The sequence below is a fragment of the Globicephala melas genome, chromosome 14 (assembly GCF_963455315.2).
Source record: "Globicephala melas chromosome 14, mGloMel1.2, whole genome shotgun sequence".
Taxonomy (NCBI): Eukaryota; Metazoa; Chordata; class Mammalia; order Artiodactyla; family Delphinidae; genus Globicephala; species Globicephala melas.
In genome coordinates this window covers 38369998-38388445 of record NC_083327.1, presented here as the reverse complement: position 1 = coordinate 38388445, position 18448 = coordinate 38369998, and the positions used below count along the sequence as shown (strand labels likewise).

The following is an 18448-nucleotide window of genomic DNA, read 5'->3' as shown; positions in this document are numbered from 1 at the left end:
TGTTGCTTTTTTCTTTCATCTTCAAAATTAAAATGGTTACATAAAAATTCACCAATTTGGATGCCTTTTTTTTTTTTTTTGGCTGTGTTGGATCTTTGTTTCTACGCACGGACCTTCTCTAGTTGACGTGAGCGGGGGCTACTCTTTGTTGCGGTGCGCGGGCTTCTCATTGCGGTGGCTTCTCTTGTTGCGGAGCACGGGCTCTAGGTATGCGGGCTTCAGTAGTTGTGGCTCACGGGCTTAGTTGCTCCATGGCATGTGGAATCTTCCCAGACTGGGGCACGAACCCGTGTCCCCTGCATCGGCAGGCGGACTCTCAACCACTGCGCCACCAGGGAAGCCCTAATGTAATTACTTTTATATAATAATTATGATCTTGAAAGTCTGCAAAGTGATTGAAGGGCATTTTCTAAGAAATAGATTTCTGGATTTAAATTATACAGTTTTTCTGCTTATAGTTTTGGTGTTATCTAATTTATTATTATTACTATTATTAAATAGTTTTGAAGTGGCAAGTATAGAGTTAGACATTTACAAATATCTGAGATGTTAGGTCTAAAATGTTTTTAATCACAGATTTTGAAAGTTGACACAAGTATATCCCCATTATCCTTTTTGTTTTTTAGCATTTATTAGTTTTGACTCACTCTAGCATGTTATACACATAGCACCTGTGCCCATTTAGCAAAGAATTTCAGTACAAATCACTCTGAATTGAATAGACATCTCTAAGAAGCATTACAATTGTTGAAATATTTTTAGAAACTGAAACAAGGAAATAAACAACTTCAGTAAAAGTGATTTAAATAACAAATAACGTATCTTTATAAACAGCTTATCTCCTTGAGAACAAAGAATAAACAAGGAGATGAGGTTTTTTTTCCCTTCACTGTTAAAGCAGATCACAATATGAATGGGTGAAATGTCATGAATAATTGGAGAAAATCACAGAGTAATCTTCGACAAAAACATCTGATTTATTTAAAATTGTCGTTGTTTGTCTTATTAGAACCTTTATTTAACCTTGTTATCCACAATGCAGTATTCAAGCTGGGCTATCAAAAACATACTTTGGAACTAACGATATTTTGAAATTTTTGACTTTCTCAAATGCAGGCTATGGTAATGTAAATCTCCCATGGCAGATGTTTTACTTGGGACCTAATTAATTGACATTGCCTTAGACAGAAATGCCTGTGAAAACTAATATTTTGAATCTAAAATGACAGTAAATAAATCAAGGTTTTGAAACACTCTGTCAATAGATTTAAGCTCAGGTTTCTGGTCAAGAGGATCATCAAGCTTTCCAGTACTAGATTCATTTAGTTACAACATTGATTGAATAGCCTCTGCTCACAGGCCTAGCCACACAGCACCAGTCACTTCTAATCATGGCTTCAAGGCCTCATCCTATGATTTTCAACTACATTCTTTCTTTCTAGGTAAGGCCATTTCCTTATTGACTTGTTTACAGATTCTAGGCATTTCAGGGCTTACCATGTGTCCGGCACTGTTCTAACTGCTTTATAAATATTAACTCTCAGTACTCATAATCACCTGGTAAGGTAGATACTATTTTTGTCCCCATTTTACACATAAAGAAACAGAGGCACAGTCAGGCAAAAAACTTTTCTAGGGTTACTTGGCTACTAAGGATTTTGCCCATTTCCTCTACCAAACCCTCACTAAATATAATTGATTTGCTCATAGCATTGTCTTCAAGTCAGACACATTTATGTAAAATATAAATTTCTAGGCAAGAGATATCTATACTATAAAAACATATCAGAACGGTAGTACGTAAATCACACTAGTATTGTGCCTAATGGATAGAAGAAATTAGAGAAAGCAAGGTAGCATGGAGATCTCTGTGGTCTAACATTAACCAAGCTAGGGTATGGCAAGGGGGTGAGGGCAGATGAGAAAGAGGTGAAAAAGATGATGCACAGCTAAAGCCCAAGCGATTCAAAAAATAATACTTACAGCAAAAAGGATATAAATATTGGGGGTATTGCTTGAGAGTAAATGGAATGAGAGTGACTTTAGATATGCTGAGTTTGGTTAGGCAATAGGACAACAAACAGAAATAGCACATGGGTGCCTGTGTGAGTGTGTGCTGTGGGGTGGCAAACATGGTAGTAATATGCCCATACTCCAAGTTGAAGTAAGTATCGATTTGGGAGCATTAAACAGCTGAGTGGATCAAGCCTTGTCGCAGCAGGCCTGGTCAATCTCTCTACTGAAACCAGCCCACAGGTTCTGGCCAAATACACCTCCTGCGAAGATGTGTTCCCAAACGAGTAGTTAGGAGAGCTTACTTCCTTTGCAAACACAACTAGGAGTCAAAGCTGGTGTGCCTGTGTATATCCTAGTGGCTAAGGCCTTTCACTAGAACACTGATACCAAATCACAGAGATCTGCCAGGCCTTTCACCTCCCAGTAGGAGTTACGGCGCTGTTTGCGTCCTGACACTCTCTTCCGACCTGGCATCTCATAGATTTCCAGTCTGGGCAGTCCTCAGCTGCTTAATGCAGTACCTTCTTTGGGTCAAACTAGAGAAACAGGGGCAACTATTTCTCAAGTCCATTCTTTTCTCTACATTCCCACTGCTGCTATCTTAGTTCTGCCAGAGTGATCTTTCTAAACTAAAAATCAAGTCACTCCCATTCAGTGGTTTCCTTTAGAATGTCTTTAGATAAGGGTCAGAACCACAAACACTGTAATGCCTCATGGCCTTGTCCCTCTGGCCTTAGTCCTTGTCATTTTGCACTTTCATTCCAGTAGTACTAAACTATGTGTAGTTCCCCAGCAGTGCTTTCCTCTGGGCCTCTGTATTTATCTCTTTCTCTGGAATGCACCTCCCACACACAGGCACACCCAAATCACAGGCACTTTGCACATCAAACACCAACTTTATGTCTCAGTTTTGTTGCTTCCTTCTGGAATTCTTTCCCTACTACCCTTGAGACTGGGCTATGTGGCTCTCATCATGTTCTACTGACGTGTCCCTATGACCACACTGAAAGATCCTGGAAACAAAAAACATATCTTTTTCCCACCTTCCCTCCTCTCCATGCTCCCTCCTGCCCTAGCACCTAGCACAGCACTTGGTTTTCTGTAGCTGCTCAGTACATATTTGTCACATGAATGGCTAGAATGCTCTAAGCGTCCTAAGGGAGACATATCTGTTCAGCTAAGGAGATCACATGATGCTATTGGTTCTGGAAATGACCCTCTCCCTGCCCCACCAACTAATCAATACAATATATATGGCATTCTTCAGATTCTCTAGATCCTTGCTATTTGGTGTGGTCTGGAGACCAGCAGCGATGGCATTTTCTGGAACTTGTCAGAAATGCAAAATCTCAGGTCTCATCCTAGAACTCCTGGATCAGAATCTGCAGTTTTATACAATCTCCAGGTGACTTGTATGCATATTAATGTTTGAGAAACACTGCTCTAGATAACATTGTTGGTTCTTTACTTAGAAAGTTCATAATCCATTTTCTTGAGAGAAGGAATACAAATGCCTGGTTCCCACTGTTCCCACAGCTCAGGATTGTGTATTTTCACCCTGATTCAGGTTTACACTAACCTTGCCTGGCCTTACATGGTTGAAATCAGCCACCCTGCATGAGGTCAGGGCCTTTCAATTTCAAAAGGAATCCTGCGGCGTTTTTTTTTATCCCCCCAGAAGTCAACCACTTGAGCAAGGACAGAAATTGCTCATTGTCATGGCTGCTTTTGACTCTTCCAGACACTGGATCCAATGTCATCTCTAAGAGGAGAAGTGTCTGAGCAGTCCTGATGTCTAAGCAGTCCTCAGCCATTGCCTGGCGTGCTCAGCATTTGGCTGCGAGCAGCCACGGGATACGTGGACTCAGAGCAAATGCAGTAACGAATTTCAGCGCACAGCAGCTGAGGCCATAGGTTAATTATGTTTCCTGAGGCTAGAGATCTGAGAGGCACATTCTCACGGCTACCACAAAGGGTTGTGAGAAGATATAGGGAAAAAGGCATAACTGGTGGAGACGAACTTGGATAAAAGCAAGAGAGGGGGGTTCCGATGTTGATACAACCAGCTGGGCGCTGCCTGATTTACCAATACAGAAGAGACACTAAATCACGCAAAAAAAAGTAACCAAATGTAGAATTGAGTGTGCATTGGAAGAGACACCCTGTGAAGGATCTCAGGGTACGGAGTAAGACCCCTCTAAGGGCATGCCTAAAACACAACAGATCAACAGATGCTCACTAACCTGCCTTCTGAGAGTGAGTCACATTACCAGGCTTATTTTGCTGAGTGGCTTGCTCCAGGTCTTGCCTCTTCTTTTTTTCTTTCTTTTTTTTTCAGGATCTTAGTTCCCCAACCAGGGATCGAACCCATGCCCCCTACAGTGGAAGCACGGAGTCTTAACCACTGGACCACCAGCGAAGTCCCCTGCCTCTTCTTTAAATGAAACTGTGAACAAATATACAAGGAAAATCGGTGTGAGGACGTATTAACCTCCCCAAGATCCCAAACTCTTAGACAGTCCAAGAAGCAACCCTGCAGTGACCCCTCCATGACCGTGGAAGTAGAGAACTTAACCTTTAAGGGAAGGATAGAGACTACCTGATATGCTCCTAGAAGGGCTTAACATCATCTCCAAAGCCTGAGTCTCCAACCCCAGCTGGTCGTCCAACAATTCAATTCAATTCTGACACTAAATACCTGGACTTAGCACAGACCCTGCAGGTTAAAGACTCAGTCCCACAAGACTGCTCCCACTTCAGACACCAGCCTTAAATGGGGTGCCTAAGCTACCCACTCCTGCCTGGCTGGTTACAAATGTGAGGATTCTCATGACCCCCTTCCCCCCTCAGGTTTGACAATTCGACTCACAGAACTCAGAAAAAAACACTTTACTTATGTTTAACAGTTTATTATAAAGGATAACAACTCAGGAATAGCCAAATGGAAGAGGTGTCCAGGGCAAAATATGGGGGATGTGCGCAAGGCTCTTCCTTGCCCTCTCCTGTCTGCCACATTCCCAGGAGTCAGGGGATGGGGCTGAAAATTTCACTGTGCTTTGCAGATATTGCAATTTTACAAACTGAAGGTTTGCGGCAACTCTTAGTGGAGCAAGTCTATCAGCGCTATTTTCCCAACAGTATTATTTTTTAATTAAGGTATGCACATTGTTTTTTGAGACGTAATGCTGGAGCACACTTAACAGACTACAATGTAGTGCAACATAACTTTTGTATGCATTGGGAAATGAAAAAATTTGTGGACTTGCTTATTTGTGATATTTGCTTTACTGTGGAAGTTGGGAACTGAACCCATAGTATCTCTGAGGTATGCCCATACAGGAGCTTATCCTGCAAATATAATCCCATGTGTGTGTAATGACGGCATATTCAAGGTTATTCACTGCAGCACTGTAATAGTGAAAGACTGAGGTCACCAAAGATATTCGTCTGTAGGGGATGTAGTGGAGAAAAATTTTTTCCTCTACCCTTCTAGGGTAGATAATAATCAAATTGACATAAAACAACGTAACGGGAGAGAAACAAATTTAATTTTGTATGTACAGGAGTCCAATAGAAGCATGAGACTAAAGAGCAAATTGGGCAGTTGAAGCTTATGTACCACCCTGAGCTAAGGAATGGGATAGGGGCCTGGGGCTTCCAAGGAACAGATGTTTGGTAATTAGATGTTTGCCCTGCCACAGAAATAGGTCATTCAGGCAAAAGTTCTCTCTGGTAATAGCTCTCTCTAGGCCAGGCCCCCTATCTACGTTCTTTTAGGTAGTGGTGAGAGAGGTACAAGTTTTTCTTGAGTCTGCTGCATCTTGATTGCCCTCCGTTCAAGACAATCCACATGCCAAACTGGCATATTTTGGGGTCACACATTCTGCTCCCCTTCAGGGACAAGTTAAATAAATTATGGTACATCAGGTAATGAAATACTTTGCTGCTGTATAAGTGTGGATCTATCTCCAAGATACATTGTTAAGTAAAATAAGGTGCAAAAGTGTGTTATCCTATGATGCCATTTTTGTTATATATACATATATATATGTAACCATGCTAGAATATTTCTGGAAGGATACAAAGATACGCAGCAAGAAACTGGTAACAGTGGCTGTCAATGGAAAGGGGAACTAGATGGCTGCAGACAGGGATTGGAGGCAGCTATATCAATGGATACTCAAGTGCATTTTGACTTTTGAATCATGTAAATGCTTTATTTAAAATTAACAAACAAGCCACAGTGTTTATAAATAATTTCCTCAATACCAAATCTGAAAATGCCCGCATTCTCAAAAGCTGGAAGTAGCCTGGGCATGCCTTGAGCTCTCAGAGGTTCTGAGGGTGACTCATGTTGTAAGTAGTCTTCAGTGGAGAGGAGGGAGATACTGAGCTTTGTGGGTTTTACTTTGCTTTGTACTGCATGAAGTGAGGCTACATGCTGAGAGTAAGGAAGAGGGGTGTCAAATACAAGAAGAGGATAAAATAAGGGAATGCTGAGGTGTGTTGAAGGGTCAGCTGAGGTTGGAAACCATAAATTTACAAAGGTGCCAGCTAGTTTGGGATTTTCTTCAGGAAATCACAGCAGCCTGGGAGCAGGGGTTTAGAGGTAGGTCAGGGTGTGAGCTCTGAATTAGAAAAATGATATAAGAGTGGCCAGGCTGGCCCTTGAGAAGTTTACAGGACTTCACTAGGTTCGTCACATTTTCAGAGTCTGACACTCTGGAGGTCCAGTTACTTGGTTTTACCATTTTCCTCAGAGGTGATTAGGCCTGGGGAAGTGATGTATTAGTCAAGTTCACAAGACACTGATTGATAAGACAGAATCTCAATTTACAAATTTAAAATGAAAATATAAACTAGCTGGTCCCACAAGGCAGCATCTCCTTTTGCCTACAAGAAAGTCCTCATAACAAATAATCCTAAAATGTATATGGAACCACAAAAGACCCAGAATTGCCAAAGCAATCCTGAGGAAAAAGAAAGAACCTGGAGGCATAACCCTCTCAGACTTCAACAATACCTCAAAGCTACAGTAATCAAAACAGAGAAGTATTGGCACAAGAATAGACATATGGATCAATGGAACAGAATAGAGCGGCCAGAAACAAGCCCACACACCTATGGTCAATTAATCTCTAACAAGGGAGGCAAGAATATACAGTGGAGAAAAGACAGTCTCTCCAGCAAGTGGTGTTGGGGAAGCTGGAAAGCCGCATGTAAATCAATGAAGTTAGAACACACCCTCACAGCATACACAAAAATAAACTCAAAATGGCTTAAAGACTTAAATATAAGACACGACACCATAAAACTCCTAGAAGAGAACACAGGCAAAACATTTTCTGATATAAACTGTAGCAACACTTTCTTAGATCAGTCTCACAAGGCAAAAGAAATAAAAGCAAAAATAAACAAACAGGACCTAATCAAACTTACAAGCTTTTTGCACAGCAGAGGAAACCATAAACAAAACAAAAAGACAACCTACAGAATGGGAGAAAATATCTGCAAACAATGCAAGAGACAAGGGTTTAATTTCCAAAATATACAAATAGCTCGTACAGCTCAATATCAAAAAGCAAACAACCCAATCAAAAAACTGGGCAGAAGACCTAAATAGACCTTTCTCCTAAGAAGACATCCAGATGGCCAACAGGTACATGGAAAGATGTTCAATATCACTAATCATTAGAGAAATGCAAGTCAAAACTACAATAAGGTATCACCTCACACAGTCAGAATGACTGACCATCATCAAAAAGTCTACAAATAAATGCTGGACAGAGTATGGAGAAAAGGGAACCCTTCTACACTGTTGGTGGGAATGTAAACTGGTGCAGCCACTATGGAGAACAGTACGGAGGTACCTTTAGAAATTAAAAATAGAGTTACCATATGATCCAGCAATCCCACTCCTGGGTATTTATCAGGAAAAGATGAAAACTCTAACTTGAAAAGATACACACACCCCAATGTTCATAGCAATATTATTTACAATAGCCAAGGCACGGAAGCAATCTAAGTGTCCAACAACAGATGAATGGATAAAGAAGATGTGGTATATATATATATATATATATATATATAATGGAGTATTACTCAACCATAAAAAAGAATGAAATATTGTCATTTGCAGCAACATAGATAGACCTAGAGATTATCATATTAAGTGAAGTCAGACAGAGAAAGACAAATGCCACATATCACTTATATGTGGAATCTAAAAAAAAAAATTATACAAATGAACTTACTTATGAAACAGAAACAGACTCACATACACAGAAAACAAATTTATGGTTACCAAAGGGGAAAGGGCGGTTGAGAGGGATAAATAACAGTTTTAACAGATACACACTACTATATATAAAATAGATAAACAACAAGGATTTACTATATAGCACAGGGAACTATATTCAATATCTTATAATAACCTATAATGGAAAAGAATCTGAAAAAGAATATATATATACACATATGTAATATATAACTGAATCACTTTGCTGAACACCTGAAACTAACACAACATTGTAAATCAACTATATTTCAATTTTAAAAAATGTTTAAAAAGTCCTCATAGAAAATGCAATTACTATCAGCCGACTGTTCAGTGATCTCTGAATAAAGAGGAATGGATGATCTTAATGACTAGAACTACCTAGCTGTGATAATCTAATTTACTACTCAAGGAACACAACTCTCAAGGTATCCACAGTAATTCAGGCACATTGACAAATTATTTTTCTAGAATTGAACCATTAGGAAAACATAAAATTGGTTATAGTTTTCTATCATCTTAGCCCATGGTTACAATATGGTTGTATCTTCTCGTCCCACCACCCACTTCAGTTGCCACCCTTGTGTTACCAGTGTTAACAGTTTGGTGTATATCCTTTGCTACAAAAATATGCACATATAAAAGTACATACATACAATGACAGGGTTTTGTTTGTTTACCCAAATGGGATCATACTGCACAAATTATTCTTTGATCCTTACTTACCAAAACATCATGGATATTCCTCTTCTAATTCTAATAACTAAAACTAGATATATTCTAACATCTTAAGACATAAAAATAGGGACTTCCCTGGTGGCGCATTAGTTAAGAATCCGCCTGCTAATGCGGAGGACACGGGTTCAAGCCCTGGTCCGAGAAGATCCCACGTGCCGCGGAGCAACTAAGCCCGTGCACCACAACTACTGAGGCTGCGCTCTAGAGCCCGCGAGCCACAGCTACTGAAGCCCACGCGCCTAGAGCCCGTGCTCCGCAACAAGAGAAGTCACAACAATGAAAAGCCCATGCACCAAGACGAAGAGTAGCCCTCCCAAAATAAAAAAAAGAGTAGCTCCCACTCACTACAACTAGAGAACGCCTATGCAGCAACGAAGACCCAATACAGCCAAAAATAAATAAACTTAAAAAAAATAGAATTATTTCATTTGCTCTAGTATATAATTTATATATTACATATAAATTACATAAAATATTATATAATTTCCCTTAGTTTGAATATACTATAATTCAAGCATTTCTAATTCAGGCTGTTTTCAGTTTTTGCCACTACAAATAAAGCTGCAGTAAACATCCTTGGACTTACATCCTTAAGTACTATGGTCTCTTGAAGCAAAAGCTGGATTTTGGGATCACAGTGTCCTGAATATTTTTAATTTTGATAAATATGAGCAAATTGCCTGTTTCCTTACAGTCTCCCTAACACTGTATGTTTCTGTTCTTTTTGATTTTTGCCAATATGATAGAAAACAGTATTTCATATTTGCTTTAATGTATTGATACATTTATTTGATTAGTGAGGTTGAGCATATTTTTCCCACTTATTGTCCATTTGAATTTCTTTTCCTAAGAGGCAGCATGAAATATTGGTTATGTATATAAATTTTGGAGCTAGTTTTGCCATTTTGTACTTGTTATTTTGCCTTTCTGCCTCAGTTTCCCCATGTGTAAAATGGAGACAGCAATGGTACCCACCTATAGGGTTGTTAGGAGGATGTGACAAATTCATTATCTGAAAAACATGTAAAATTGTACCTATCCATATTCTTTGCTCATTTTTCTATGGGATTGTCTTTTTCTTATCAATTTATGGGAGTTCTTTTTATATTAGGAATATTAGCCGTTCACTATCTTACGTGTTACAGATATACTTCCCCCAATTTTTAAAAAAATAATGCCTTTTGATATGTAATTTTTATTAAAAATTTATGTACTTAAATGACATTTTCTTTATAGCTTGTTTCCCATATTGCTTAGGAAGCACTTTTTTTACTCAAGGTTATACAATTTTTCTCCTAAATAGTCTCTAAACATTAAAAAAAATATATATTTCAGGGCTTCCCTGGTGGCGCAGTGGTTGAGAATCTGCCTGCTAATGCAGGGGACATGGGTTCGAGCCCTGGTCTGGGAGGATCCCACATGCCACAGAGCAGCTGGGCCCATGAGCCACAGCTACTGAGCCTGCGCGTCTGGAGCCTGTGCTCCGCAACAAGAGAGGCCGTGATAGTGAGAGGCCTACGCACCGCAATGAAGAGTGGCCCCCACTTGCCACAACTAGAGAAAGCCCTCGCACAGAAACAAAGACCCAACACAGCAAAAATAAATTAATTAATAAACTCCTACCCCCAACATCTTTAAAAAAAAATTTTTTTTTTTCAATTCTATCTTGGAATTCCCTGATGGTCCAGTGGTTGGGACTCTGTGCTCTCACTGCTGAGGGCCTGGATTCAATCCCTGGTTGGGAACTAAGATCCCACAAGCCATGTGGTGCGGCCAAAAAAAACCGCAACAAAAATAAATAAATTCTATCTGGAATTTTTCCATGGTATAATTCAGGGGACTAGCTATGTGGTCTCCCTATTCCCTAGACACTCAACTGTGTCAGCAACATTTCCCCAATTAATTTAAATGCTCCCCTTGTTGTATATCATGTTCGTTGTTAGGATCTGTTCTGCACTCTATTTTATAGAGAGCCCAAACCATACTCGTTTTGTTTGTTTTTTTCTGGCCATGCTGCGTGGCTTGTGGGATCTTGATTACCCGACCAGGGATCCAACGCAGGCCCTCGGCAGTGAAAGTGCAGAGTCCTGACCACTGGACCGCCAGGGAATTCCCCATACTCTTTATAGTTAGCTTTGCGGTGAGTTTTAACATTTGGTAAAGCAAATCCCACTTTGATTTTTTTCACTTTCATAATCTTCTTGGTTAATCTCCAACATACGAACTTTAAAAAAATCTTTTCCAGTACTACCCAATGCACCCAAGGCAGAGAGGAGGTTAAAACCAATCACAGTGGGATTCTGATTATATTTGCATTATTAATTTTATTTATTTTTTATGTGTCAAACATTTTATCAAATCATTAATGAGAGAATAAGATGTTACAATTGGTTCAGAGAAGTCAGAGGGAACAGACGTATACATAAACAATCAGGAATGCTGATAAAATTTTTTTTAATTAATTTTTTTATACAGCAGGTTCTTATTAGTCATCCATTTTATACACATCAGTGTATACATGCCAATCCCAATCTCCCAATTCATCCACCACCACCACCACCACCCCCGTCACTTTCCCCGCTTGGTGTCCATACATCTGTTCTCTACATCTGTGTCTCGATTTCTGCCCTGCAAACCGGTTCATCTGTACCATTTTTCTAGGTTCCACATATATGTGTTAATATATGATATTTTTCTCTTTCTGACTTACTTCACTCTGCATGAGAGTCTCTAGATCCATCCACGTCTCTACAAATGACACAATTTCGTTTCTTTTTATGGCTGAGTAATACTCCATTGTATATATGTACCACATCTTCTTTATCCATTTGTCTGTCGATGGGCATTTATGTTGCTTCCATGTCCTGGCTATTGTAAATAGTGCTGCAATGAACACTGGGGTGCATGCGTCTTTTTGAATTATGGTTTTCTCTGGGTATATGCCCAGTAGTGGGATTACTGGGTCATATGGTAATTCTATTTAGTTTTTTAAGGAACCTCCTAAGTTATTTTATTTATTTATTTTTATTTTCAGCTGTGTTGGGTCTTCGTTGCTGCATGCGGGCTTTCTCTAGTTGCAGCAAGCAGGGGCTACTCTTTGTTGCAGTTCGCAGGCTTCCCATTGCAGTGGCTTCTCGTTGAGGAGCTTGGGATCTAGGTGTGCAGGCTCAGTAGCTGTGGCGCACGGGCCTAGTTCCTCCCTGGTATGTGGGATCCTCCCCGACCATGGATCAAACCCGTGTCCCCTGCATTGGCAGGTGGACTCTTAACCACTGCACCACCAGGGAAGCCCCTGCATTATTAATTTTAGATGAAGTGATATTTTTCTGATATTAAGTCCTCCTATTCAGGAACATGGAGTCTTTTTTATTTAGGTTTTGGTTTATATCCTTTAATAAAATTTCATAATTTTGTTCTTATAGATCCTGTGTCTTCCTTCCTATGTATTTTTTTTTTTTTTTTACTTTTGGTCACTGATGTGAATAGGGTATTTTTTCCATCTCCAGTCTAACTAGACATTGCCTAGACAGAGGAAAATTATAAATTAAGTTCTTTACTTTCACTTGGTCACTAAATTCTCTTGTTAATTCTAGTAGCTTATTCTAGTGGCTTCTTCTTTATTGATTTTTCTAGGAATACAATCGTATCTCCTGAAAAATAAAGATTTTTTCCTGATGTTTATCCTGGGAAGCTCTTCTTTAGCTATTTGACGGTGCTGCTATTTTCTATAGCTGCTTCCCCACTGCAGGCAATTGTTGCTGCTGCCCAAGGCTGCACTGAGTGGCCTCCAATGAGACAGCTTTCTAAGAGAATATCCCATGATTGCTTTGTACAGGTGTCAAACACAATACAGTGGTTGTGGATGACAACACAATACAGTGGTTCTTGGTCTCTTAGCTCTCATATATTCCAATTCCAAGAGTCATTTATACACATTTTTGAGCTCACTGCCCTAATCACAGCAGTCAAGTTTCCACTTGGTCTCTTGCAACAGGCCCAGCAGGGAGTCCTGCCTGGGTACTTATTCTGATATTACTCATACTCTTTGACAGAGAGATATACTCAGAGAGAACTTGTCTGACCACCCTAATGAGCTTGTCTGGGTCACTCTCACATTTTCCAGTTTTATTTTCTTTATAGCACCAGTCATTTTGGCAGATATGTTATTTATTGCTTTATTATCTGTCTCCCCAAGATAAAGCATATACTAGACAATTAATCTGATGAAACCAAGGAATTTCAATGTCTTCCTCACCCTTTTACCTCTAGTATATAGAGTTGAAAACACCTAGTAGGCTTTCAATAAATACTTGTTTAATGAATGAACGTTGAGTTTTCTTGAAAATAATCTACATCACGTTTAAGTAAATTTTTTTAATACCAACTTTTCTTATTTTTATTAAGAATGGTTGCTAATGATCCAGACAATTTTTCAGCTTAAGGGACAGATCAGATTATTTTAAGTGAATGGGTTTTCTGAAACTCAACATAGAAAGAAACGCAGAAAGAGTTGTGAGACTATAACACCAAGGGAGAGAACTCCCCAGGCAGGAATAGACATCTATCCTTCTACCTCAAAGTCTGCATTTGTTGGAGATTAAATGCGATCTACTTAACTGTTTTGTCTTTTTTTCATTTCTGATAAAGGCTTTTTTGAGTTCCATTTCAAATGCTGTACCAATACGTTTACCAATTTTTTTTTTTTTAATTTACTGGAACTTTGTGGGAACTGAAGGGAAAAAGTTGCAGACCACTCAAACACCAGAAAGTCAAAGCAGGTTTCAGCCATATTATCTGTTATCTTGTTTTAGAGGGCCGACCAGTCTCCCCAAACGGTTCGACCGTACGGTTATGATCTCGCGACGTTGTTTTTATTCCACTCTACTTTCCCACGTTCAATTTACCAGGCCAGACACATGTACGGTGAAACTCTCAAGTTGATATCAAAATCATTTGAGGCATCAATTCAAGGTTACCTAGAAAGGCGTTTTCAGTGGTTTACAGTGAGACGGTGGATAGGTTGCCACTAAGCGTAGGCAGTTTTGTTCGGATTGCGGGCAAACCTCCCCTACCTTGCCTTTTAACTTTTGTCCCCGCGGCTCCCAAGACCGCGAAGACCGTTTCCGGCGTTCTCCCCACCGGTCCAGGCCAAAACGGACACAGAAACACAGGAAGCGCCCGCCCTCGCAACCCCGGTCCCGCAGCACCTGGGCCGCAGATCCGCGGCGGCGCGCTCGCCCGATGCACTGTGGGCGCTGTAGTCTGGCCGGAACGTGTTCGCACCTACAAGTAACCTGACTGCGCTTTTCTTCCTCTGCCTGGTGCGCTGTCACGCTCCGCGGTTTCCGCTGAGACTCCTGGCCCGGGACGCAGCGTTCCGGCGGGTCAGCTGTTCCCCCCTTGGGGACAGGAGGCGGAAGCCGGAGGGGCGCGGGGAGGAGCTACGCGTGCGGAGTGAACACCCACTCTACGTGCTCGTTCGCCCTGCGACCGCTGCGCGCGAGCCCGGCGTCCCCGCGGCGGGCAGCAGCGGCGGCAGCGGGGTCGGTGGAACGCCGAGGGGGTGGACGGAGCCCGCGGCGGCGGCGGCGGCGGCTGCAGCAGCGAAATGGCGGAGACCGTGGCGGACACCCGGCGGCTGATCACCAAGCCGCAGAACCTGAATGACGCCTACGGGCCTCCCAGCAACTTCCTCGAGATCGATGTGAGCAACCCGCAGACAGTGGGAGTCGGCCGGGGCCGGTTCACCACCTACGAAATCAGGGTCAAGGTGAGGCCGTCTTACTCCCCTACGGAGAGACCCCTCCTGCGGTCCCTGGTGCCCCCAGCCGACCCTGGAGCGCAAACCCTCAAACGGCCAAGGCCGCCTAGGCCGGGGCTCCCGGCTGTCCACGGGCGGGGTCGTGGGCCAGGGCCCTTCTTCGTGTAGGGTTTGGATGGGGGCGGCAGAGTGAGCTGAGCCCAGCGCTGGCACTTGAAGAAGGTACTCGAAGAAGAGGGCGTGGGTTGAGCGCCGCTTGCCCCTCAAGCAGCTGATCTGGGAATGACATCTGAGTTGGAAAGGGGTAGATCTTTCGAGAACACAGCCCTTCATCGAGAAGGGAGCTAGCTGTGACTGAGAAAGGGGGTTTGCGCAAAGTTGAAGTATTTCCGGTTTTCTTTTCCTGGATACTTTTCTCCTAGGTGGCCAAGCCAAGCTGATTGCTTCAGGCCCTTCCCAAGCTACCAAACTCACCTAGGTTGTACGCTTTTCTGAACAGAACCTCATGGGAGTTCACAAAAGCCTGGCAAATTTGGTAGGGCTGAGCCAGGAGAGAACGGTGATTGGAAATGATTGACGTTAGTATTTTGGGCCACCGTCGTGCTAAAGGCTGAGGAGTGGGGAGTGTTGCCTACCTCACAATCAAAACTACCACTGCTTTAAGAAAAGCCTGTTCATTTAGGATTTTGCTCTCCTACTTTTGAGATTTGCACTTCACTGAATGAAGGAATCAGCTGAAGTAGAAACACATTTATAATTTCATAACCAGTATTTGTTGGCAGTAAGAAATTCAGATGATTTGAAAGATGCTAATTGAGAATAGTGCTTCACTTTCACTCTCTAGTTCAGAATTAAAGAATTTCCTCATGTATGGAAGTATCCTTAAAAATTAGTTATGTAAAACGAATCCAGCTGTTAATGACAACAACAAATTACTAAAAATTAAGTGTAAGAATTTGGTTTTAGAGTAATCAAAATTTACATAACAAGTTACTATTAACATTTAAGTGGAGTAATTTCTCATGAACTCACATTTTTTTGTGTGGTAAAATACAGCAAAATTTAACATCTTAACCATTTTTAACTGTACAGTTTAGTAGTGTTCAGTTTATTCACTGTTGTGAAACTTACTTTAAAAGATGATTTACTTTTCATGTGTTGCTAGAAAAATGTAACAGTCGTCAAACTTTAAGATATGAAACGAACAGGTTCATGTTACAAGCCATGGTTGTCTCCCTAAGGATGTGTGGGCCACAAGCAGTCTTGTTACAGTGAAACTGCAAAATTTGAGCTCCAGTGTACCTAGGGAAGTACATTATCACGTAAGCCAAGTGAAAAAAATGAGGCACTTTTTTTTAACTTGGAATGGTTTGGGATTGTCTTAAATATATGGCAGATCGTTCACTGAAAAGAACTTCCTCTTTTACCCTTATTCACTAGCATGTTTTCCTTTATTTCTTGTGCTAAAACAGAGCTTGGTGGTCCTATTTCTAAACTTCCAGAGCTAGTACTTCCTGTCACACAACTGAAGTGGAATCTCCTGCCTACATTTCCTCCATTTAATAACTTTGTGTTTATCATGCTGAGTGCATTATAGTAAATGGACTCTAGTAGGATAATTATTTTTAAAAGTTCATCTGATATTTTATTACCAAATAGTTTATGTGACACTTAAAAATAGTGTTTATGGTATGATCATTTGTATTCTGGAGATTAAAATCATTTTTAAGAGTGATTAATGAGTTAAGGAATTAACAAAGTACACATCTACACTGGTTTGTTAGATTATATACACCAGTTTGTTTTGTGTTAATGACTGTTAAGTCATAAGTCATGTGCCCTCTAAGAAAATGTAATTGAGTTTCTAATGCTTATGAAATGTCATTGGGGATTCTCTTAATAATGTAATGTATTAACTTAAAACTCAGGACACCATATAGTAAGATAGTAGAACTTATTTTAGCAGCATGTGATTTTTGAGAGAAATTAAGGTAGAACTGCCAGGGAGATGGATAGGTAAGTCATTTTGTCATTTTTTTTATTACTACTTTTCTGAACTCTTCCTGCTATCCCTAGCTCCTGCTGCTTGCCTTCTGCTGTTGAATTTGACATGTGGCAAACCATTTTATGTTACAAAGTTTGGGCCCTTAAACTATCTTATAGTTACTGTCTCATTCTAATCTTGAGAAAAATGTTCCATTTTATAGGATCTGATTGAAATTACTCTAATTCACAGAGTAATTTTATCTGGATGGTGGCACTTTAGAATGCAAGTTTCCCAATCTCCATTTATCTTTTGGTTTGAGGATAGTGTTTAAGACTATTAGAATCATTTGATTAATATCTCTGGGCTTTTGAAAATAATTGGTACAGTGGTAATGTTTTTTAAAATTGTTCTAATGGTAGATATAGCAGAGAGCACCATAATGATTAAAGGTTTTTGAAAGCTCAGGGTCTAGAATTATTTTGGCATATTAAAGGGAAGGCTAAAGGTGAGATTCAGTCACTGTTTATGAAGTTTGTGCTATAATGTAACTTTAATTTTCTGGAGATTTTAAGTTAATTAAGGTCTGTTGTACCTGGAGACAACTGTTTTGAATAGGAGTGAAGTTAAGGATCTTTCTTTAGCTCTGAGTTCAAAGAATAGATTTATCATTTATTAGCAGAGTAAGGTGCAGAATCTAAGCTCCACTTCCCCTCTGTAAAATAGGTATGCTAATAATAGTACAGTTGGCCCTCTGAATCTGCTGGTTCCTCATAGGAGGATTCAACCAACCACAGATCTAAAATAATAGAAAAAAATTCCAGAAAGTTCCAAAAAGCAAAACTTGAATTTGCTGCACACTAGCAACTATTTATATAACATTTACATTGTATATTAAGTATTATAAGTAATGTAGAGATGATTTGAAGTAAAAGGGAAGGACTTCCCTGGTGGCACAGTGGTTAAGAATCCGCCTGCCAATGCAAGGGACACAGGTTCGAGCCCTGGTCTGGGAAGATCCCACATGATGCAGAGCAACTAAGCCCGTGTGCCACAACTACTGAGCCTGCGCACCACAACTGCTGAGTCTGTGCACCACAACTCCTGAGCCTGTGCTCTAGAGCCCACGAGCCACAAGTACTGAGCCCGTGTGCCACAACTACTGAAGCCCACATGCCTAGAGCCCGTGCTCTGCAACAAGAGAAGCCACTGCAATGTGGAAGCCCACGCACTGCAACGAAGAGTAACCCCTGCTCACTGCAACTAGAGGAAGCCCACGTGCAGCAACAAAGACCCAATGCAGCCAAAAATAAATAAATAAATTTATTAAAAAATAAAGTAAAAGGGAGGATGTGTGTAGGTTATATGCAAATACTAAGCCATTTTATATAAGGAACTTGAGCATCTGCAGATTTTAATATGGAGGTGTGTGTGTCTTGGAACCAAATCCCCCGTGGATACTGAGGGATGACTGTACCTACCTCATAGGGATAAATGCCACAATGCACATAAATCTCTTTAGCACAGTGACTGATATATAATAGGCACTCAAAAGTTACCTCTTTCTAAATACAGCTACTTCTAAATTAAAAGTCAGGGGCTTCCCTGGTGGCGCAGTGGTTGAGAGTCCGCCTGCCGATGCAGAGGACACGGGTTCATGCTCCCGTCCAGG

The 18448-nt window shown here is 40.8% G+C and overlaps 2 protein-coding genes across 2 annotated transcripts in view; one reads left to right on the top strand and one right to left on the bottom strand.

Annotated features, from left to right (window-relative positions):
• Positions 1-14433, bottom strand: part of AFG1L (AFG1 like ATPase) — a 226869-nt gene extending 212436 nt beyond the window's left edge. The window contains exon 1 of the mRNA XM_060283447.2: positions 14315-14433. The gene's annotated coding sequence lies outside the window, so the exon portion shown is untranslated. The remainder of the gene's footprint in view (positions 1-14314) is intronic.
• A 77-nt stretch (positions 14434-14510) lies between these two features.
• SNX3 (sorting nexin 3) overlaps positions 14511-18448 on the top strand; it is a 50478-nt gene continuing 46540 nt past the window's right edge. The window contains exon 1 of the mRNA XM_030882898.3: positions 14511-14801. Within this exon, the coding sequence (XP_030738758.1) occupies positions 14640-14801 (162 nt within the window). The 5' untranslated portion in view covers positions 14511-14639. The remainder of the gene's footprint in view (positions 14802-18448) is intronic.